Source organism: Tachypleus tridentatus, chromosome 10 (genome assembly GCF_004210375.1).
Source record: "Tachypleus tridentatus isolate NWPU-2018 chromosome 10, ASM421037v1, whole genome shotgun sequence".
Lineage (NCBI taxonomy): Eukaryota > Metazoa > Arthropoda > Merostomata > Xiphosura > Limulidae > Tachypleus > Tachypleus tridentatus.
The window spans coordinates 161,822,580-161,848,277 of NC_134834.1; the positions used below are offsets into that span (position 1 = coordinate 161,822,580).

Consider the following 25,698-nt stretch of genomic DNA (forward strand, 5'->3'; position numbering starts at 1 on the left):
TGTAAAATAATATATATGCTTATCCTGTGAAAATCTATCATACGTATTACATAAAAATGATGAAAAACTCAACTGTACCATATCCCTTAACAACTTTCTTGATAAAATTTACCTGAGAAAGTTATAACTCAAATTCTTTTCACTTCAACATTCAATCTGTTTTAATTTATCAGCAAGGTTGGCTATTTCAAACATTAGTGTGTAATAAATATGATTAAGAGAAAGTTTAAGCAGCAAGACACATTGCTCAGACACTACTAAGGCAGATGCAGTCAACAGAAGTCTCAAATCAAGTTGTAAAGCACATGTGTAGATTTAAATCCAAAAATAAACATTCAAATAGTGCAAGCATCACATAATGTTTGACTACTCTTTTCATCCTTTTCTGTTTTAACTTATCAATATTATATAAACTACTGGCAGGGTTTTAGCAAATCCAAAGAAAATACCCTTAAGATTATCTGTGTTAAAACTGTAGAGAATGTTTTGTACTTACTGAATTAGTAGTTATAGAAAACACTCAGTCAAATTGATGTTACTGTTAGTTAAAAGTCTCTGCTAACAATCCAATACCTTTTAAATATAAGCATTGATCCAACCTAATCTACATATGTTTCAAAAACTTTTTTGAATCATAACTACAATTAAAAATAATAATAATCATGTGCAAAGTGAGCTGAACACATTGTCGAATTTAACAAATGCTTTCAATGATTAGGATTACAGTTGTAGTCCCAGTATTACCAGAATTCTATACATTGGGTTACCAACAAATTCAAATGAATTGGAATGTATAGTAGACAAAAATTGTTACTTTTTTCACTGTTGTTTTTAAAACAAAATACCACAATAATATTACAAAAAACTGCAAGAGTGCATAAATAAACTTTATGTCACTTTTTTCTTCTTCTTAAATGAAGTTTTAATGTCTAAAACAAAGTTTTACCTGTAAATTATTGCAGCATTAGGACCTTCGTCTTTATCATTAGCTTCAAGATGCACAACTTGAGTGCCAGGATGAGCATGAGCAGATACAGTAGTAAAGTAGGGATAATTCAGAAACACAGGCCTATTATCATTAACATCAGCAACACTAACATAAACAACCGCTCGTTCCAATCGAGCATCATACTTTCCACTGTCAGTAGCTTGTACTTCAAACTTGTATGAATCTCTCTTTTCTCTGTTAAAATGTCTAGAATTAAAGAAAAAGAACATTGTGTAAAGAATGCAAGTGCTTAAATGGATAATGTTATATATACACCTACTGTTTCAAAAAATAGCTTCAGTGTCATCTTTGAACTGCAGTCACTATGATAACCAAGTCATTTTTATCATATTTTTAATAATTAATTAAGAATACCATCTTGTAACAGAATAAATTGAATGTATAACTTAAACAACTCATCTTAACCATACATAATTCTTATTTCCTCAAAATCAATTTAAATCTATAACATATTCTGAAACAGTAAAACTCTTCTTATTTAAAGCAGTTTATCTAGAAGGATGTTTGTTTCTTAAGATATTTAACACTGATGTATAAAGTATATACATATATTTTCTATATGAAAAGGAAAAATCATATCACTATTTTTATCTTATTTATAATACTGCTTTGAAAAATAAACAGGATTTAGAGAAATAAAGGAAATGTATAAGCTCCCATGACACATTAAGGAAAATGCTATGAATAGCTAAGAACAGTAGTTTACAACGTAAGTTCTTATTTCAACTATAGAGAGAAAACAGTTAGTTACGAAATTGTTTTTTTTTTATTGTTGAGAGAAATCTGACTTGTTGTATTCCTTTGATCAAGTATTTACTGTCTTTTTATAACATTTTTTAATTACTTCAAAATATAATTTTTAATAAGACAGAAATCTAACAAAGTGGTATTTGACTGTCAATTATAAGTGTTCAAAAGTAATAATAACAATAAAAAAAGACATCAAGTTTATTGGGCTAAATAACTTGAGATTCTACAATGTTTTCATCCAATGTATATATTACAACTACTCTGGAAATATAAAGTCCTAACAGTGTTGTATTCACCATTTCAAAATTAAAAATGTTTTTTCTAATTTGGAAATAAATTTTTACTTTGTCATATCTCTGATTTCTTTAGTCAAAACATAATAAACAGACTACGAAAAAAAAGGTTTTATTAGTAATTTTATTCTGATTTTAAAATCACATTATATTCTGATAATAACAATGACACAGTTATACATTTCTTTAGTACCGATCACAATATTCAGTTTTACTTACCCAGTGCTTGTGACAACACCAGATTCACTGTCAATTTTAAATAATGACAGTGTTTCATTACTTAGAGAGTATGTAATCTTGCTGTTCATATGTTCATCACGATCCTGAGCATGGATGACAAGAACTGTAGTATTGATTGGTGAATCCTCGGATAAGGTGGATCTATACTCACTCTGTTCAAACTGTGGACTATTATCATTTTGATCAAGAACTACTATGGTTATGTTACATGATCCTGACCGGGAAGGTTGGCCTCGATCTCTAGCAGTGATTATAATACTGTAGAGTGCAATCTGTTCTCGATCAAGGGGTCCACTTGAAAGCTCTCCAGAGTAAGGGTCAATGCTGAACTTACTTCCAACATTTCCACCTTAATAAAAATGTTCACAAGTTATATTAGCATCTTGGAAATTACTTTCAATATCAGTTATTGTTGAGAAACAATGAAAAACAGACTTATATGAAAGTTTATATAAAATATTATGGCATGTATCCTACTGAAAGTGAGTTAAATAATAACAGTGATTCATATGATTATATCAATATAACATTGATTCAAATTAAGTTGCAGCTTATATGAAGAATAAATGCATACAAGAAGTGAAAAACCTTCAACTCAATTGCAAGTACAATATTGGAGAAGAATAAATTATACATATAGTACTGTGCAAAAGTCTTATAACAGAGTCAAAAATTAGATTTCAGGCAATTTTTTAAGAATAGAGGAAGTTAAATCACATGTAAAACATCAAAATTTTATTAATCTTCATATTTAATACAACAGAACTCAGTGTAAGTACTTGAGTTCAGCAAACAGTTTATACTTTGGGTCTCTCTTTTGCTTTAATAACTGTAGACAGTATTTCAGGCATTGTTGCAACATATTTAATCAAAGCGCCCTTCGGGATTTTATTCCAAATGTCTCTAATACACTCCCATGTAGTTTATTTGGAAGTAACTTTTGACTTTCCAAATTTTGATTTATCAAATCCCAGATTTGTTCAACTGGGTTGAGATCAGGCCTCTGTTGGACCATTGCATCATTTGAATGACTTCAGCAACTTCTTTTTCAGAGCTAAGTAATGTCTGCATGTCTTTACCAATAATACACAAACCACTTGGTATACCATGAAGGATCATTTTCTGATCATACTTGTACTAGTCCATTATTCCATCTCTTGTTACCTCAGCAGAAAAACACCCCCAAATCATCATACTACCTTCCCCATACTTTATGGTACGTTCTATGAATTGAGATAAGTATCTTTCATCTTTCTTCTGCCAGACATACAATCTCCTGACCCAAATACCAATGGCAGAAAACAGTCCCTTTACATTGAAAAACATCCCTAGAGGAAGAGTGAATAGAACAAGCTAAAATATAAGCAACCTGCTGGGACAAACCAGATCTAGCTAGGGCCCAGAAAGGTGCAAAGATAGAGGATACAAATGGATGGATGAAACACTGATGACTGAGACTGATACAGAAGGGATGGAGTACAAGAACTGAAAGTACCACCAAATGAAATCAAATAGGAGAAGGTTGTGCCTGACTGAGATGGGTGTTGAAAAAGACACTTGAAAGGACAAGATACTGGATAGGTATAGGGAATGACTTTTTCAATATGATTAACCAATCCACACAAGCTGTCTCTAAACTAGAAGGCAAGCATGACAGGCAGACCTTTGTTCATAACAAGCTAACAGAAACCAGTCTTTCATGTAATGATGGAAGTGCAACTGCTGAGCATGGAAATGTTGGCTAAAAGCTGTAACCACCCAATGAAAAACATGCAGAACTGAAGCAAGCCTCAAGAGCAAGATGTAAAATTGATAAACTACTCATGATGAGTGAAGGGAAAATAGTTTCTCACCTCATGAGCTATCAGGACATACAGGTAAGCATTCACATCTTCTACCTTGGTCGTCCACAAACCAAGAGAAATAACTCACCTGAGGGTGAGAAAAGATTCCATCGTAAATTGGGGTAGAACCAAAGATTGATTGAGATGAAATAAATCAATCACAAATTGCCAGTTCCTGGTTTTCATGGGTACCCAAACAGCCTGGAATGAAAACTTGGAGAAAGATAATTGACAAGTTTTACGACTTGCTGGAAGAGAAGATCTTGTACCTCCTATGAAATTGATTGGTTGTAAGATCCTGAGGAATGGAAAAAAAAACAACATTTATCTGAGATAACAAAGGAAATAAAATAAAATGGTTGACAAGTCCCTCAGATAATACCCAAATAACCCATAGATATCTAAGGAAAAGTCACCACTGGGGAACAAAACTGGTCAAGCAAACCTCCTCTAGACTGGAAACCAGTAGATAGTCACCAGTACTGTTGGCAATGAGAAATCATGTCTAAAAAAGCCATATTAGGCCTAACTGATTCTGCAGTAGGAGCATAGGAAGACATGGCAGGTGGAGGAAACTTTGTTAAAATCCTCAATTGCTCACACAGGTTTGACATGTTCAGAAAGAACAGGGGCAAAATAAGGAGAAGGAGACTGGCTCATATAAATGAAATAAATCAATCACAAATTGCCAGTTCCTGGTTTTCATGGGTACCCAAACAGCCTGGAATAAAAACTTGGAGAAAGATAATTGACAAGTTTTACGACTTGCTGGAAGAGAAGATCTTGTACCTCCTATGAAATTGATTGGTTGTAAGATCCTGAGGAATGGAAAAAACAAACATTTATCTGAGATAACAAAGGAAATAAAATAAAATGGTTGACAAGTCCCTCAGATAATACCCAAATAACCCATAGATATCTAAGGAAAAGTCACCACTGGGGAACAAAACTGGTCAAGCAAACCTCCTCTAGACTGGAAACCAGTAGATAGTCACCAGTACTGTTGGCAATGAGAAATCATGTCTAAAAAAGCCATATTAGGCCTAACTGATTCTGCAGTAGGAGCATAGGAAGACATGGCAGGTGGAGGAAACTTTGTTAAAATCCTCAATTGCTCACACAGGTTTGACATGTTCAGAAAGAACAGGGGCAAAATAAGGAGAAGGAGACTGGCTCATATAAATGAAATAAATCAATCACAAATTGCCAGTTCCTGGTTTTCATGGGTACCCAAACAGCCTGGAATAAAAACTTGGAGAAAGATAATTGACAAGTTTTACGACTTGCTGGAAGAGAAGATCTTGTACCTCCTATGAAATTGATTGGTTGTAAGATCCTGAGGAATGGAAAAAAAACAAACATTTATCTGAGATAACAAAGGAAATAAAATAAAATGGTTGACAAGTCCCTCAGATAATACCCAAATAACCCATAGATATCTAAGGAAAAGTCACCACTGGGGAACAAAACTGGTCAAGCAAACCTCCTCTAGACTGGAAACCAGTAGATAGTCACCAGTACTGTTGGCAATGAGAAATCATGTCTAAAAAAGCCATATTAGGCCTAACTGATTCTGCAGTTGGAGCATAGGAAGACATGGCAGGTGGAGGAAACTTTGTTAAAATCCTCAATTGCTCACACAGGTTTGACATGTTCAGAAAGAACAGGGGCAAAATAAGGAGAAGGAGACTGGCTCATATAACAATAAATCTCATGGCAGATGATAGTCAGTATGTCCAAAGGTGAGTCACCCCACCTGTAACCTAAGTAAGCTTGCTAGAAGAAGGTACTATCTGTAAAATGGTAACATGAACTTCTGAATTAATTGTGTAGAAATGAATGAAAATCAAATAATCGTTTGATGATGAGAGGAAAAAGTGACAAACTGGAAAAATAAGTTATCTGAAAACTTGTTAGATGTTGAGAAACAAAAAGTAATCTACTTTAGAAAAATAAATAAAATCACGACATTGAATAAATTTGAAGGACACTACAAAAATGTCTCGACACAAGTACTGCTATATGAAAAACGACAGTTTGCTAAAACTGAACAGAGAAAGTTACATACATTAGGAGTGTCACTCTTATAGGTGAGGGATTGAACCAGTTTATTGTAAGATACAGGGGAACTGGAAGCTTGTGGAATGAAAAAATATTTTTACATATATAAAGCAGCATTGAATGAAAATAGCTATTTATATAAGAAGATGTAATAAACCACATCAAAAGTATACTGTCTGCTATAAAATAAAGCAACTGCTATTCCTTACAATTTCAACATATATTACACTATCATAAATACTTTGTGAACATTCAAACATACTTTACCAAATTCAATAGAATTTCTTTACAACACAATTATATACCATTATTGTCAAAAGTAAACTTATGTACACTCTGATACCATCAGTTTGTCTTGGACAATAAACAAAAGATTATCTCAGACTATATCTTATAGTTAAACTGTTCTTATAATTAGCTATTTCTTTCAAATTACAACTTGCTGTTTCACCAGGTCTTTTGAATAAGAGTATACCAATGCGAGAAAATAATGATGTTGAAATTAATACATTATATAAGTGTTAAAAATCATTACTGTAATTCTGTTGTGTTGAAACATAAGTTAAAATTGATAAAAGTTGCATTTCATCCAGTTCACAATGTAACAGTTCTTGTTAAATATTTTGCTAATATGAATATCATTCCAACTTCTACTATGTCTGTAGAATCCCAGCAGGCCTAAGGAGATCTGATATTGAACAAAAAGCCTCTTTGCCTCTGGGTTATAGCAGATATAGCATGATTGATATTATAAATTCTTCTTAACTTTCAAACAGAAGTTTTTATTAATTCTAATATTTTTATTGTTTTCTAAACACAAGACAATGAGTTAAATGAAAAAGACAAATGCTTTAATGAATCATTTTTATTAAAATGTGATATTTAGATAGTGTAGTTTTAACACCTAACAGAGATTCTTTATATAACATTTTGTACCTGTTATTGTGTAAGTGACTTCAGCATTTTGACCAGCATCCAAATCACTTGCTACAACTGTATGTACAACACTATGTTCACTGTTCTCTGGAACTTCTAATGGATAACAAGAACCAGTAAAAATAGGAGCATGATCGTTGACATCCAGAAGCTCTACCTCAACAGTTGTGGTATTGTAATGCTCAGGAAAAGCCCCATCTTTGACATAAACTGTTATAAAATATTGTGATTTTTCTTCCCGATCCAGAAGAGCTTTTGTAAAAATTTTACCTGTTTGACTTTCAATGGTAAATTTGTCATTGGCTATTCCCATAGGAATAACATATGTCAAATTACCATTTATACCTGTAATAAAAAAATATTATATTTTGCATTCAAAGTACTTCATAAATCATATGACACATTACTGTTTTAAATAAGGCCAAATCACATTTTAGTTAAAGAATACTTGAAAAAAAGCATAAAATCATTTAACAAATTTATAACACTGACAAAATCATAATTTCCAAACAAAAAAACTGAATAGAAGAACAAAGTATCAAATATTAGTTAAATTAAATAGTGAAAAAGAGCTAATTCTCTGCAAGATCCAAAACCTTCTGGCATCTAGTAGATGTACAAAACAAATAAATAAATCTTAGTGGAGCTATACTTATTTGAAGAGTTTCTTCAATATTTTTCCCTTTTATGATTAATTATTTAAAAACAATTATAAGAAGATTTTTAGTCTGTTTATAGGACCTATAAGACAAAAAAATTATTTATCAATATTAATTAAGCTTAAATTAATCAACTATTCCAAAGTCACTGAGTATCACAATTATCAAAATTAAAAAACAACTAAGATCTCCTTTTAAAAGGGTTAAGTTTCAGGGTCTAAAACAAAACATGACATGCAATCTTCAACATATCTAATGAGATTAGAATGAAAAACTTTGATATAACTTTTACAATTAATTTAGATATATATAACAAGAGAATTATCAGAAATTTTCTAAATTAACAGCAGTGGTATAACTTTGTTTTCAAAGTGGGGATGGAAACAACTTATGTTGGTGGGGTATGCATGAGGTTATTCTGTTGAAATAAAAGGTATTACATCCATTTCTCATGAAAACTACAGCTATGATTACTACTAATGCCCCTAAATAAGTAATAATAGTAGAATAAAAGTGTTAGCCACCTAAATCTTTGTCAACAGCATGGACTTTAGTGACAAATGTTCCACTTCTAGAATTTTCTGAAATGTTGGCCTTATACACATGCTGTTCAAATGTTGGTGAATTGTCATTCACATCTTGCACATGAATTTTTAAGAGTTTAAATGTTGAGCGAGGAGGTTTTCCGTGATCACTAGCTGTTATATTCAATTCAAAAAAATTACTATCTTCACGATCCAGTGAAAAAGCTATGGATAAGAGACCTGGGGAAGAAAAAAAAAAAGATATACCTGTATATCTTTAAGTTTTCATATATTATTCTAGCACTTAAAAACATTGTTAAGCATAACAACAACAGTGAAAGAAAAACTATGGCAAACTTTCAATTAACCCAGGATTTTCCTATTCATTAAGGCAACAGAATTAATATTTCAGGAAACACTGTAGAAGCAATATATGTAACACAATCATGGAAATATATACATATATATATAGCTAATATTATGTGATAAGACCTTCCTGTTTGTTGAAAAAGAACTAAACACAGATGAGAATTATGACCTAAAACTTATTATTATGTTGAATTGCCAATTAACATATATTTGACATAAAGATGTAGTAAAGATATGTATGTGTGAGAACTCGTTAAGCACTAATTTTTTTAGATTATTTGATAAATGTATTATATATAAATAACTAATCTCACTATTTATCTATCAGACAGTAAATTCAGTTTCTAGGTACCAGTAACATTTTACACAAACACAGTGAAATGGTAAATCTGACAGTAAACTCTAAATTAATGAAACATTCTCAACACAGATTATCTATTGCAAAAAGTATTTACTCAACCTACATATTAAAGTAAACATTAACAATAACACATGTTTATAATTATTAAGATTTCATAGGAGTTTTAAGAATAATAAACCAATTTTACCTTCAATCAACTATCAGTTTTATTCTGTCTAAAAATATTTATCCAATCATTTTAATTAATTTAGTGTAACTTTAAACTATCAACCTATATTTTAAAGATATTGTTCTTTTCCTTTATTTAATGTGCTTATCATCTTATATTTACATTTGTGCTTTTACTTTTATATTATTCATATGCATATGTGCACATTATACATATAACGTTTTAACAAAGTGTGTAACCACATTTCCATAATACACTTTAAGTATTTGAAATTATAAATTAACAGTTTGTTATACTTTCTATATACCCATAATTGATTTTATTTGAAAATAAATAAACATGGCTGTTTCTGAAATGTAAATACGTTCACCAGAACACAGTATTTACGTTTTCTGTGCCTGATACAAGCTAACAAATGAATTAACACTTTTATTTTAATATATACTCTGTTATTATTGAAATTATAATAATAGAAAAGCATTTTATTGACATTGGAAAATATTATAAACAAAGTTTAGTGTATTCAGATTCTGCTGTAATTCATTGTACCTCAAATGTTTCCAACAAAATAAGATACCCGTGTTTTAAAATGAAACCTTTTGCTTTATTAGTTAACTTTTATTCAAAATCCAAAAAATCTGATCTTTTGTATGATAATGAAAAAATCCAATGGAATAAAACACAAGAGTAGTAGTTTTAATCTCTAGATAATAACAAGTCCAATAGATTAGGCTCAAAAGGTGTACACATGAAATTAAGACTTGCATGCGAAATGGAAAACACGTATTAAACATTAAAAGAATATGTGTGAAAATTATCTAAATATACAAAGAAAGATATATTAATTTGACAAAAATGTAAATATCTGTATAGCTCTTAAAGTACATGAGTAAACTTTGTTTCTTTCTAGCATTTTTTTCTTGTACAAAATACACTGTTCACAGATAGAAAAGGTTTTTTTATGTTAAAGTAAAGCAAAACATTTTATCTGCTTTAATTTTATCAAATGCAAAATTCCTTGGATTTTTGTCAACTGCACTTAATGTTTTTCTTTTTATTCATTTTTTCAAGACACAGTAGTTTGAGTTTCTCTTGATTCTAAGAATTATGACTGCTTTAATGTGGGAAACATAATCCCTGGTTGTTGCAAAATTAATTTTCAAATACAGCTAAGATAAAGTAAAACTGATAATTTTATTGTTGTGTTTTACAAATCTGTGTATTAAAGTTTTACCCCATGGTTTAGCAAAACTATTCTTGGATAAAATAACATTCAAAATTGTGAACAAATTACCATTATTTTAAATAAAATGAATATTATATATATTAATGTCATATTATATATAGAAATATATATAATAAATGCTTTCTCATTCACTTACATATTTAAAATTTATTCTATTTCCAGGTAGTCCACAATGGCTTAAAATAACCAGTCATTTTAGTAAGAGAGAAAGAAACTTTCTTTCTGCACAAAATAAATTTTTATTTTAATGACAAGTAAAAATGTGTATCATGCCACACTTTATTTAAAACATTATTTGTTTTTGGTCTAAGTATGTCCAAAAGTTTTGTTTATTTTGTGTTCAAATTTTAAGACAAACAGAATGTTAATGGAATATACATTAAGTTTCAAATCCATAGGTTAAAAGAATTTTAAAACGATTTTCAACTTTACTCACACTACTGGAATATACTTCAAGAAAAGACCCGGCATGGCCAGGTGGTTAAAGCACTTGACTCGTAATCGAAGATTTTTGAGTTCAAATCTCAATCACACCAAACATGCTCACTCTTTTAACTGTGGGGGCATTATAATGTGACACAATCCCACTATTTGTTGGTAAAAGAGTAGCCCAAGAATTGATGGAGGGTGGTGATGGCTAGCTGCCTTCCCTCTAGTCTTACACTGCTAAATTAGGGATTGTTAGTGCAGATAGCCCTCAAGTAGCTTTGCATGAAATTCAAAACAAACCAAGCCAAACTTTGAGAAAAGCTGATATTTGAACTGTATATTTAAATAAGTGTATTATATTTATTATACTGTTATATTTTCACAACTAAATATAATCAGTGATGATGGGAAAACCCACTTGTAGAGAAAATATATATGTAAAAACGGCTGCTTTGGGTTGAGAAAATATTTTTATGCAGAGGAGCGAACAACATTTCAACCTTCTTCGGTCATTGTCAGGTTCACAAAAAAAAGAAAGTTACCTCTTTTAGCAAGAGAGAAAAACCTTTTTAACTGCACAAAATAAATTTTTATTTTAATGACAAGTAAAAGTTACCTTTTTCTTTCTTTGTGAACCTGACGATGACTGAAGAAGGTCAAAATGTTGTTTGCTCCTCTGCATGAAATAATTTTCTCAACCCAAACCAGCCATTTTTACATATATATTTTTCACAACTAAACTTGTACGAAATAGCATAGGAAAAGGAATGGATGAAGTACTGAATGACATTATTAACTTACCTATAATGATCCAACCTAAAAAATTTATGTAATTTATTTCATAACACAAATATTATATAAAAATACCTAACATATAAAAATCAACTGAGATAGAGCTTAACAAAAAATATTTACCTGTTTCACGGTCCAGAGCAAAGTGGCCTTTTTCATTGCCTTTACTAATGGTGTATGAAACATGACCATTATCACGAGCATCTTTATCTGTAGCTATTATGTGAAGCAAAGGAAAATCAACAGGTTCATCCTCCATCACTTCAATTTGATTTCTTGTCTGAAACACAGGGCTGTTATCATTCTCATCTTCAATAATCACTTTACAAGTTACACTGGTGGCTCGACGATGTTCAACCTTCTTTGCTTGGTCAGTTGCAGTAACAACAATCGTGTACTCAGAGAACTCTTCATAATCTAATGTATGTGTTAATGTCAGCTCTCCTGTATTTTGGTCAATTTTAAAAACACTAGCCGGTGACTGATGTGTGACAGCATATTTTAAGAGACTATTTACTCCACTGTCATTGTCAGTAGCAGTAAACTTCCAGACATTTGAGCTAGGTTCAGTGCTCTCAGGTATGGAGAAGATGATAGGATCAGCTTCAAACACTGGAGCACAGTCATTAACATCTTCAATATCTACTTTCACACTTATCACACTGCTACGGGGATTAGTGGTACTGCTATCCAAGGCCTTTACTTGCAAGATATATTCAGGTGTCATCTCATAGTCAACCTCTCTCACTGTGAACAAGCTGCCAGAGGTTTTATCAATATCAAAAACTCCATACAGGTTTCCTCCGAGAATAGAGTATGTGATCCGTCCATTTTCTCCACCATCTTGATCCACTGCCTGCACCAATCCAACTTCTTCACCAACTTTAAACCCTTCAGCAATACGAAAAGTGAAGCTTGATGTGGGAAAAATTGGTTGATTGTCATTAAGATCTAGAACCTTTATTTTTAGTTGAAGAAAGGTCTCATGTTGGGGCAGACCATGATCACGAGCAACAACAGTTAAGAGATAAGCCTGTTGATCTTCATGATCTAATACACGTTTGGTTGTGATACTTCCTTGTGTCTTGTGAATAGAAAATACAGAAGAACCATCATTCTTCTCTGTTCCTATAGAAGTAGAACAAATTTATAAGATTTTTTTTGTTACACAAGTTATATGTTGTTTTGTAAAATAAATACAAGAATTACATGTAAATTACGAAAAGAAAGTCTAAGAAAACAACATCTTACAATATATTTAAACAATTACTTGCTTCTTAGTTGCTTTTTATATTGCTAAACTATGCAGTAATTTCTTTCCAAAATTTAATCAAAATGCATCTCACAAGGTGATACAATGTAACATAAAGTAACACCAAATACTTTATTAAAATATTACAGTAGGTTTTATTATTTCACAATAGACTTAACTTCAAAGTGAATAATTGGAATGAATTCTTAATAGATGAATCTTTTTAACATACCATGTCATGTATTTTCTATGCTAAGTAAGAACACTTATAGAACTTACAAACTGGAATCACAAACACACACACACACACACAAAATGTCTGGTGAATGCCTTACTTTTATTATTTCTGTTTTAGAGATGTTTCATGTACCTGTAAATCAGTTAACTACAAAGAAAAGAACAAGTTTAGGCAATGTTGAATAAGTACTTTTTACGATTCTTTAAGAATCCAGTGGAATTTATCTACCTGGTACAATATCATAAACAACAGAAGAGTTTTCTCCCTCATCTGCATCTACTGCATGGACATGAACAGTCTCAGTTCCTTTTGGTTGTTCCTCCCTCACTTCTATTACTGTATCAGTGGGTTCCACAAATACAGGGGAATTGTCATTGACATCAGTCACTTGAACTTGTACCATGGCTTGACTTGATCGGGATGGTGTACCTTGGTCTCGCACTTCAATGCTCAGTTCATAAACAGGCTGCTTTTCTCTGTCTAAAGTGTGTTTTGTGTAGAGTTCACCTAGTGGAAATAGTAACCAAAAATACAATAGTTAACTTGTTGTTTTTTTTAATTTATATAATAAAGAGTGTGACATACTTGTGTGCATAGTATATACTACATAATAGTCAGCTAATTCACAACACATACCCAGGTTTACTAATATATTAATAATCTTTAATAAGCAACAATTGAAATCTGAAATTTTAGCTTATACAAGAGGCTGAGTACGTTACCCTTAAAAGACTTTAAATATCATAATCATTAAATCATGTGATAACCACAGGCTATATAAAACTGCAGTGGAACATAATATAATGTAAATATGTTTATTTTGATACTGTTTGTTGTTCTGGAGGTAGTTTGATGCCACTGAAAATTAACAACTTTTGAGACAAGTATGTAATAGCTTTTTCCAATATAAGATATTCATTCACTTGGATCATGGAATTTACAACTTCAAAAATGAGGCTATACCTTGTACTCAATGGCACTGGAGGACAAAGGAGTATGAATCAGCTTTAGGAATCATGTCTAAAAATAATCCTGTAAAAATTTATATGGCAGCTATGGTAAACAAAGGACGGTATCTTGTAAAGAGTGAGAATTCACCAATACAAAGGTTAGTGGCAAAAGTCATCTATATAAAACAAGCCACAGTACATAATGCAATCAAGAAAGATTTCTGTCTAAACACAAGATGAACAAGATATGGGTTCATCAAGATAAGGCTTCCAGTCATACCTCCTATTCAACCATCACATACCACAAGTAGATAAGAGAATGAAATAATATCTGTGTCATTCTTTACAAAGACATATTGGTCAAGTCACCAGCATGTATAGATTTATGTGTGAATATAGACTGTTTAAATGAGTACTAGAAAACCATCAACCTTCAAAACTAGATAACTTATGGAAAATATAGAAGGAGAGAGAGTGTGTGCTTTGGATATGAAAGCCTTAAGATTGAGCCTTTTGCAATGGGAATTATGCTGTAGGACTATTGTCAAGATGCAAAATCATCATAAAGAGCATAATTAGTGGTGAAAAAATGGACTTTAACTACATGGAGAGTTTCCAAAATGATTTCAGTAGAAACTTCTGTGTTTGCTATTTAATTTTTACAAAAAAATGTTAACATCTAAGTGAATATAAAATTAAGTCATGTTTATATTTTTCCAATAGCATGATACTGTGAGTAATTATTACACAGGTTTTCAAAACAATAATTGATTCAACAATTTATGCACTGAACAAAAATATGCTGCTTCTGTGATGAGTGACTATAACAAGCATACCTGTGATAGGGTTAATCTGAAATGTAGTGTTGGAGCTTAAGAGGCTGTATCGTAATGATGCATTATTTCCAAGATCCTTGTCAGTGGCAGATACAGTTCCTACAAGTCTCCCTTTTTCAGTATTTTCTTCTACTTTAAAAATAAAATTTTTCTGAATAAATTCTGGATTATTGTCATTGTCATCCAGAACATGTAGAAACACTGTAGTACTTGCTGTTTGTGAAGGACTGCCATTATCCACAGCAAAAATACTTAGTGTGTATTGGTCACGTTCCTCACGGTCCAGCATTTCTCTTAGATACAGAAACCCACTGTTTGGAAAAATTCCAAACTTGTCACTGAGCTTACTACTGTTTAGTTTGTAAGTTAGCCGAGCATTATTTCCAGTGTCTTTATCTGCTGCAGTAACTTGCAGAAATTGAGAGTTCACTGGCAATGACTCTAAAATGTTTACGTTATATTCTGTTTTTATAAAAACAGGTGGATTGTCATTAACATCCTGAACTTCAACTGTCAAAGTCATGGTGGAAGAAAGTGGGGGTACTCCTCCATCAGTAGCTCGAACCATTAAAACATACTGCTGTTTCTTTTCATAGTCTAGGTTATGATAAACCATGATGCTTCCACTGTCTCTATCAATGCTGAATACATCATGTGGCTCTTGCACTAGTTGATAATGAACAGCTCCATTCTTGCTGCTGTCCAAATCTTCAGCATGTGTCACATAAATAGGTGCCTGTAACTCTGTGCTTTCTGGCACACTGATTGTCAAAGATGTGCTTTCAAAATAAGGAGCATTGTCATTTACATCCCAAATTTCAATTTTCACCTACAAGAATTTTGAAAGAAACAATCTTTGATTAACAGTGCACTTTTTAATTAAAGATATATAAATAAATCTCAAGTCTTCACAAATATAAAAATTACTGATATTATTAAAATCTAGGAATTTTGTTAAACAACCCTAAAGAATGAAACAATACATACATCTACACAGATGTGTAAATTGTTTAAATGGGTACTAGAAAACCAGCATCCTCCAAAACTAGATATTTTATGAAAAATATAGAGGTAAAGAAAGTGTGCACTTTGCAATATCAAGGTCACAGTTGAGGGTTCAACTTTTCACCCTTAATATTCTAAAAAAACTTTGTTTTCAAAATTAACTCTTGATTTTTTAAATTAATTGCATTAATTGTTGTAGAAGAAAAGGTTCAGTGTTTTTTGTTCCCATTCACTACCAACTTACTTTATTATTAAATTCTAAAACAAGGAACTTTGGACTAACACTCAAGAAATACATATTTGAAAAAAGCAAAACTGATGCTACTAAAAGCACTTAAATTTAACAGAAATCACTTCATATTAAACATGTTTCTATAATGAAAAACAGCATGAAAAAATAAACACTACTGTGCCAAACATTTACCTACTTGTTGAAAAAGTAAAACAAGAAATTTTCAAGTTTTGTACTATGTAAATTTTTTAAATACATTTATAGACAAATAAATTCAAAACATTATTTCTGAAGAAGTTCCTTACCAGAAATAATTAATATTCTTTCATTATTTACCCTAATTATAGAACCTTGATCTAATGATTATGTTCATTGTTTTACTTTTTCATCTTGCAAGCTTTTTAATGCACATTTACCATTACTGCTATGCAGCCACATAAAAAAAAATTCTGTAACTTAAAATCATCCTGTTCTTATAATGCTCAATAATTCTCTTGATCTTTAAGTTCCAAAATCACAGAACTGCCCACATTTATATACATTCTAGAACATGTTCCTAAGAAGAAATTGGAACTAAAATGCAATTTCAAAAATACCAACTTTTGAAGAATGTTTATTTAGGAACAACATAAAGATAATAACCAAGTGTGGTGACAAACATTTTTTTCTGGAAATATTATGAGAATTTTTTAAAAAATTAATATTTTTATTTAGAAAAACAAACAAAAGATACATTATTTTGGTAATGTAAGATTTACTGACTTGTGTATGACCATATGATGGAGGATGTCCACTTGTTGCTTGGACATTCAGCAGCAAAACTGGATGAGTTTCATGGTCAATGCTCCCTCTGGTAGCAATTGATCCTGAAACAGGATTAATTGTGAAGTAGCCCTCAGGATCTCCAGAATAGATGGAGTATCTGATCCCTTCACTATCTAAAATTGAAAAATGTTAAAAAGAGTTAAATTTTAAACAGTATTTACACTTGTATCAAGCCAAAATTTCTGTTTTTAGACACATACACACAGATGAGTGATGCTAGATATGCAATATCAAAAGCATAGTTGGGGGTTCAAATTTACATCCTTAATATTTTAAAAAGCTTCTGTTTTTTTTCAAAATTTAACTCTTGAGTTTTTAATTAATTGCATTAATTATTGCAGAAGAAAAGGTTCAGTGCTTTTTGCTGGTTTCTTTGTGGAAAATGACCTCAACACTCTGTACTACTGGTTTTGTCTGAGTGTAGAAAAATGCATTGTTACGTTTTCTCTTGGCATCACTAAAAACATTTATAGACATTATCATTTTCCAATTTAAATGTAATTTACTATAATTTTTAAATTCAATTTCGTCACTTTTTGTATAAAATATAAATCAGTATCCTTTATAATTCATCTTGAAATTTCTTAAGTGCAATTTTAAACTATAGAAATATTGCTTTCTTTTATTATGTTAAGTAATTTATTTAAAACTTACTTTGAAAAAAAATACTGTATGCAAAATATAATACAACAATATTTTGATCTCAATAATTTAATAATAACACTTTTATTAGCATTGAAAGATCTTTATTCATGCTTCTACAAACACCCAGTTTTCTTAACGTCTAAAGTGTTGTACCTTGGTCAGTGCTGGTAGCTAGAACAGAACCAACTACAGTCTGGGCAGGCACATCTTCCCTTACAGAGAAACTATATCGCGCCTGCTCAAATATTGGTGGTTGTTGGCTTGGGTTGAGTATACTGACATAGACATGAGCATTAGTGTCAGAAATGAAACCTCCCCCGTCGGTGGCTGATATAATTAGATGATGCATCTGAACATTTGTATCCAGTTGCCTTGTGACGAAAATCTCTCCTAAAAGAAGTATTCGGTTTGCTTTAATAGAATAATTAGAATTTGTTTCAACCCGAGTTTTTTTTTCCTTCTAAAGTAAGAATATCAAAAACTTTTGTGTTTTTTACAAAAATGGCTTTCGATATACATCAATATACAAAAAAAACACATTTGGTTTGTTAACATACAATATGGGTCTACACAAATACGAGAAAATATTATAACAATAAATATATTTTACAACAAACAAAGGTATTCTTCTTTCCAAAAGATAATATTTGAAACATTAACGATGTGCAATGTTATAGAAAGGAAAAAATCTATGGTATAAAATGTTAACTAGCCGCTATAGGAGTAACTTTTTAAAAAGTAAACAACAACAACTGAAGTTCAATTTAAATTAACACAAGCTGACATCACAAAAATTACGATTATTTTTTTAGAAAATACAATTTATATATTTTGCCTCTTCTGAATACTGTATATCCCTTTTCACTTAGCACGAGCAAATTTGTATTTATTTTTAATTTTCACAAATATTTTCAGAGATAATTTTGAATTTTTGTATAGGGTTACAAGTTTGTAGTGAGTAACACAGGAACGTTTTTTAAATACTAACCAGTATTTTTGTCAATCCTAAAAAGCCCTTCATTGTTCCCAGATTCAATATGATAGGTAATATGTCCAAAGATGTCCGAGTCTGAGTCACTAGCTACAACTACAACAACAGGAGATGGAAAGTCGGTTTGCTCTCTTAAACTAACGTTGTATTCGCCAGGGTAAAAAATCGGTTTATTATCATTGACATCAATAACTTGCACTTTAATCATGGCTGTCGTACTTAATCCTCCTAAAAAAACCATGCAGTGTCAATTAATACTACAATTATATGTCAAAATAACTGACATAAACAACAGTAACAACAACAATAACACGAAAGTCATTCATGCACATAAAACATTGGTCTTAAAATCAGCTAAGCTAGTTTAAAGAAAACAAATAAATAAACAACTCTGTAGCGCAAATTCTTTTCATAGGTTTGTGAAAGTTACCTATCAGTTTCTCAGAAATATATATATGCTATGATCATGCCCTGTTTTACTTGGATGGCAATCATGCCCTCAAAATTGATTGGCACAGCCCCAATGAATACTCCTTTATTGCATATATTTTTCAATAACTCTGGAACATTCAGCTTATTCATTACGAAGTTATTACACGGTCTGCATTTTACAAGAAACAGAAACAATTTGGACATAAGTTTTAGTGGACTTTTATAAATCTCTCTTGCTGTTTAATTTATAGCTTCGTATATGTTTAATCTTTCAGACAAAACTTGTGAGATTTTTGAAATATAAAAAAATCTGGTACATTTAGCTTATCATACATTTTTTAAAGCTCATAAAAACATGTTTAACAAACACGCAGTGTTGCTATTTGTTACACATGCATACGTTTAATTGAATGTTTAGAAATTTTTGGTAAATCACATGTAGGAAATGATAAAGTTCTAGCACCTTTATTATGGGTAAAAGAATGGTGACATTTTTTTTCTGTGCTCAATATAACTATATATATATATCTGATATATTATAAACAGAACATATTAAAATTGATCTTCTAGTTTAATAATATTGTTTTATTTTTGGTACGCATTTGGTATGAAGAACACTGTGTTTGTTTGTTTGTTTTGGAATTTCGAACAAAGCTACTCGAGGGCTATCTGTGCTAGCCGTCCCTAATTTAGCAGTGTAAGACTAGAGGGAAGGCAGCTAGTCATCACCACCCACCGCCAACTCTTGGGCTACTCTTTTACAAACGAAAAGTGGGATTGATCGTCACATTATAACGCCCCCACGGCTGGGAGGGCGAGCATGTTTGGCGCGACTCGGGCGCGAACCCGCGACCCTCAGATTACGAAGCGCACGCCTTAACGCGCTAGGCCATGCCAGGCCCGAACAGTGTGTTAACACATAGATTATGTAATACTAAATCGGCACTGTGTATACTAACTGTAAAACTGCTAGGAACTCATATAGAATGTAGATGATGAAAATTATGCAGTTCATCCAAATGTTTTTTCTTCTAATAATAATTATTTAATCTTTACACATTTTAAGTTTTGTAGTAGATAGTACTCGCCATGATTTGCGAAATAATAACTGTTAGCTCATTTGAAAATATATGTAATAAACATTAAATAATGAAATACAAATCAACAATAAAAATGGAGTCATTGTTACTCACTACTTACCTCGATCAGTCGCGAGAACGGGTATCTCATAGGAATTCCTGAGTTCATAATTTAAAGCTTTTCTGATACACAATTCTCCACGATCAACATGCACTGTGAAATCTCGCGAAAAGGCTGTACCTTTACCACCACTCAACGTGTAGTTAACCATCGCGTTGACCCCACAGTCTGGATCTGTTGCTGAAACCTGGAAGCATGAGGAAGAATAATGAGTAACTTCGCTTTTCATTTATATATGTAGGACTTTCATAATTTTAGAATAATTAGTTTTGACACTTTCCATCAACGGTATGCTCGTGATGTGCATTCTTCTGAAGTGTCTAGGAAATGATATCATCTTGTAAAATTAAACCCTCTACACAAATAAGCTGAAAACAAAAACATGTTGTTAAAATCGCTGTAAGGGAAATATACTTATGTGGTCAGCGTATTTCGGTCTTCATTAGAATTGATGAAGGTCATTTGGCCGAAGAGCTGACTATCTAATTCTGAGCTAGCAAAGGTCGTTTGGTCAAAACATTCACCATATTATTATATATCTTTCAAGCGACTTTAACAATTCCATTAAATTTTCATATTTCATCACACTCTAGCTGTTTTTTTTATTATTAATTACTAAAGAACCACGAAAGAATTCTCACAAAATTACGTTCAGGTGTTTTACGTAAACTTTGTCTCAGTGAAAAGCTGCATTGTAAAGCTTTTGTTAAGCACAAAGCTATAAACCCGCGGGTACCAAACATTATCACGAACCACGATGGTGGTTCATAATAGGGATCGCAACGAATTCTATGGAACCTTAATAGATCATTCGGACAAAAAGCACCTTACAAAGTTTAGATTCAGTTCAAACAACGTTTTAAAATCTTTGCTATTGACTGCTAAGGTTGCGCACGTATAAAAATGCACAAAAACACATATGCTGGACATACAAAAACAAATGCCTCTCAAAACGACCCGTTTCTGATTCTTATTGTTGTTCTCTTGCCAAGCTACAACAAAAACGGCTTGGTATATTTCACTAAAATCTTGTGTAGAATACTCAATAAGGTACTGCGAAGGTCATAAGTGTATTGAAAGTCTATTTATTTCTTCTGTATTTTACGTAAGCTGACAAACATCATAATTCTAGTGTAAATAATGTTATCATTACCCCTAGAAGTTAACGTTTTCTACAAACATGCGATGTTCCCTTAAAAATCTTAAGTACAAGGTGAAACAGGAATTACCAGCCAATAATAGGTAAACATTAGATGATTGTAATACGTAGATACTAAATAGTTTGTACAATATACAATCGGTGTCTTTAGGGAATCAACTCCTATATTATGCATGAAGTGAAGAAGTAAACAAAATAATAATAATATTAAATTTTGTAACATACACACATTCTAGAATAATTACTTTAAAAGACACGAAGGTCCATCGATATCTTAGGCTACGTTTTATTTGAGGAAAACTCCATTTCTGCTGGTAAAGTTTTATACACGCTCGTGGGGTTGTGTTTAAGTCGATGCATGTATTTGCTCATTACTATATATAATATATAGGAAATGTAGTTACACAGAAACTAGAAATAATCACTATATCATAAAAAATATCCAAGACTATCTTCAGCTGCAAGCTAACATTTTACATCCCGAACAAATGCGATCCAATAGTCAATAGCTACAGTAAATCATCAGGTGCTGTATCAGCTAGTTATTACGTATGTTTATTATCATTATAACATATAAAGAGAGCTATCATATTGAATAATCCTTTGCTCATAGTTGAGCACAGAGAATGCCAGTAAACAAGATAAATCAAACGACTGGGAATTTGGAAACCTGCAAATAGGAACCATAAAAAAAATTAGAAGAAAAAGGCTCGGGATATAAAGTAGACATTATTTACTCAAACTACAAATCTTTGTTTTCACTCTACCAAATGTAATTCTATGTCACAGTTTTTAGCCAAATTGGAGTTTGTAGTTTCAGTAAACAACATCTTCAGTTTCTTCAGCCTTTTGTTCTTTCTTTTTATCCCCCTACTTGCATGTGTGTGTATGTTTTCTTATAGCAAAGCCACATCGGGCTATCCGCTGAGCCAACCGAGGGGAATCGAACCCCTGATTTTAGCGGTGTCAATCCGTGGACATACCGCTGTACTAGCGGGGGCTACTTGCATGTATTTGAATTTCCATTTTTTTAAATATCTTTAAATATCGTTTGAAGACGAAAGGCTGAAGACTTTCGAAACGTCGTCCTCTACACTTGTGTCTCCAGAACAGGCAGTTGTCGTCCATTCTACAAAGTTTCATCATTCTTAAATATCTTGTAAATCATTAACCTTATTACTGAGCCAACTAAAGAGGGTAATAGTAAAAGTGTTTTCAAAATCTGGAAAATAAGAAATGACGTTACAAATGTACTTTACGAAGTTGCGCTTTTAGAGAATTAACGAAAATCCATCTAAATCACCCTTTTCAACACTACATATCATTGGTTGCAATTTGTTGTTGTTTTTTTTTTAATTTCGCGCAAAGCTACATTAGGGCACTCGACTGGTAATCCAAGGGTCGTGGATTCGATTCCCCTTCGTACCAAACATGCTCGCTCTTTCATCCGTGGGGACGTTATTATGTGACGTTCAATCCCACTATTCGTTGGTAAAAGAGTAGCCTAAGAGTTGGCGGTGGGTGGTGATGACTAGCTGCCTTCCCTCTAATCTTACACTGCTGAATTAGGGACGGCTAGCGCAGATAGCCCTCGTGTAGCTTTGCGCGAAATTAAAAACAAACAAACAATACTTGTTACTTTCGTCTTTATAATATAACATACAATCAAGCTACAAACCACTGGATACAACAATAAAAAAAAAAAAGAAAGAAAGAAAGAAAGAAAGAAATACGATAGTCAGGTAAAGTCCTAAAATACAATAACTCATAAGCGCAATTTTAAAAGACTGAAAACGAGTTCAGACGGTCAAGTTTTTCCCACCAGGGTGCTTCACTCCTTATACGTCATTATCTAACGAGGTACATTGAAAGTAACTTAAATTTCTCTGTGGGCCCCTTTCTAGTTTCTACGTGGTGTTTCGAATAGTCACTGGGAGAATAGAGCGTAGTGCCTTCGGGGAGCCTCAGAATACGTCCAGAAAACATCAGTTCTTACAGAAGCAATTACATTCAAGCTAAAAGCAGTCATTGGCCAAGGAATTCACGTGAAGAATGGTTTAAGCTACTAAAAGAGTTACATAATTTTCATCATTTCAAGTAATGATTTTAGTGAAAGAAAGAAAAAACTTATAAAAGTTGTCACTGGAAACACCTTCTTCACTTACGCAAAAAGGATGTTGTAAAAAAAAACACTTGGAATAACATTTAAAAGCTTAACAAAAACGATAAATCTCCAGTGGAACGTTTAGTAGAAAAAAATTATTATTTCTTCCAAATCATTTCTAGACATCCACTTAAACCTTTATTAACTTAATACAAGCAGAATCCTGGAGAATTTACTTTTATAAAGCATATTTTTTAATAATATATTATTTGTTGTCATATTTCTGAGGGATGTGTTTTGTTTTGTTCTTTTTACCTTAAGGAATTTTCTTTAATTTTATACAGTTTCACATTTTTTGTGACGTCTCTTCAACCAAGGAAACTTCTAACAGAACAATATATAAGACTGTGAGGAATACATTGCTCTGTTATCACTATCGGTATTATCGGAGTGGAGGCCCTGTTTCACAAGTCGTGGACAAGACGTATCCTACAGAGCGTCCATCTACACCTAAAAACTAAGATGTTCCACATAGACTGCAGAAAGAGTTTAATGTTCGTTCGAAGCGAGAACGATAAATCTACACGCGACGTTGCCGTCGGGGCCCGCACCCAAGTTCAGGATTTTAGTCGGCCATGCAACTGTAGTTCAGGGCTGAATCTGGAAAGAGAAGGGTCATTAGCGTACTCTCTGTTTCGATAGAAGTCTGAGACACAGAAACTGATAAAACTTGGGCTGACACGGCTTTGGTAGTGATAAGTGTCATTTCGGCAGCAGCGTAGACTCCCTTAAGAATATAGCTTTCAGTAAGACAACTTTTCTGTTGACATTCACGATAAGCATTCCCTTGTTGCTCTGGTATCCATATAGTCTTAGAACCAACCATTTAAGGCACTGTTAGAAACATTATAGTATTTTCTAAATTTGTTAGAAATCCTACTATAAGATCCACTCAAATGTACAAAATACAGCTGAAGTTATTGAAGGGTTCGAAATATATTTTCATTAGTAAACAAAACAAATATAAGGGCTATCACTTGGGGCAATCTTTTAAAACGATAAATGAAACGTCCACTTTCCACATCATATAAAACATTTCGTCAATTAATTTAAAAGTAAATAAAAAGTATTTTCCCTTTAAAATGTGTCTTCATAAATCACTTTGCATTACTTTTTTAAAGAAATAACATTCAAGAAAACGTTCTACGCCATTGTAAAACACAATATATTCAAACTACACAAAAGTAATTACATTTCAATATTTTAAAAATGTATCACATAAACAGTCAAATCCAACTTTAATCACAGTTTGAAACACTAACGGGTCAGTAATTAACCCTATATTTCGTATAGAATTCAAAAGGTAGCGCCACAGAATAATAGACACAAAATATTTGCCAATTTATATCGATTTATTTGTTTGTTTATAATTAAGCACAAAACTACACAAATAGACTATCTAGGCTTTGTGCACCACTGGTTCAGAAACCCAGTTTCTAGCGTAGTAAATCCAGAGACATATCGCTGTGCCAAATGCGTAGGTGAAGGAAAATATCAAAAAGAAAAACTATATTTTTGTGTTGTAACGTACGTAACTATATAATACAACTATCAAATCGAGTTTCCATTACACTTATATCCAACTTTTAGAACCAAATAAGAATAGTGCTTTCTGTATTGAAATTAAGAATTAAAAGAAAAACATTTATTCTAATCTTGTATTTCACCGAATTGGTAATACTTGTGTTGAAAAAACACACCTAAAAACAGTTATTAAACTTAGTTTTCGGAATTAATTATGCCATGCTTTTAACTCGCATCCGAACAATCAAAACATGAAATAAGACAGTTACATAAAACTAGACACAGGCATCTTCATATAGAATGAGATATTTTATAGTGTGTGCACAAAGTTAAGCATTATATAGTTGCAGAAATATGAGTTTTTGCATAGAGGACCCGCAAGATTTGATGACCACATAACACTCAGTCACGAAGACTTGTACTTTCTTCCTGAAGGTCACCACCCAAGCTGTAGTATTAGCCCTACGGGCTATTTAAAATCCCTATCTGAACCTGTTAGTATCTTTCCCACTGCTTGGAGCATAAAAAGTAACAAGCTCTAAGGATCCAAAACAGTCAAAACA

The 25,698-nt window shown here is 32.0% G+C and overlaps 1 protein-coding gene across 1 annotated transcript in view; it reads right to left on the minus strand.

The window, feature by feature from the left end:
- Nucleotides 1-25,698, minus strand: part of LOC143228557 (protein dachsous-like) — a 156,288-nt gene that overhangs the window by 18,421 nt on the left and 112,169 nt on the right. Inside the window, exons 3-13 of the mRNA XM_076459799.1 lie at nucleotides 20,289-20,475; nucleotides 18,654-18,884; nucleotides 17,819-18,055; nucleotides 16,958-17,133; nucleotides 14,959-15,787; nucleotides 13,401-13,679; nucleotides 11,806-12,810; nucleotides 8,317-8,556; nucleotides 7,134-7,478; nucleotides 2,272-2,641; nucleotides 947-1,195 (exon numbers count right to left, since the gene is read on the minus strand). Coding sequence (XP_076315914.1) covers nucleotides 947-1,195; nucleotides 2,272-2,641; nucleotides 7,134-7,478; nucleotides 8,317-8,556; nucleotides 11,806-12,810; nucleotides 13,401-13,679; nucleotides 14,959-15,787; nucleotides 16,958-17,133; nucleotides 17,819-18,055; nucleotides 18,654-18,884; nucleotides 20,289-20,475 — 4,148 coding nt within the window. The remainder of the gene's footprint in view (nucleotides 1-946; nucleotides 1,196-2,271; nucleotides 2,642-7,133; nucleotides 7,479-8,316; nucleotides 8,557-11,805; nucleotides 12,811-13,400; nucleotides 13,680-14,958; nucleotides 15,788-16,957; nucleotides 17,134-17,818; nucleotides 18,056-18,653; nucleotides 18,885-20,288; nucleotides 20,476-25,698) is intronic.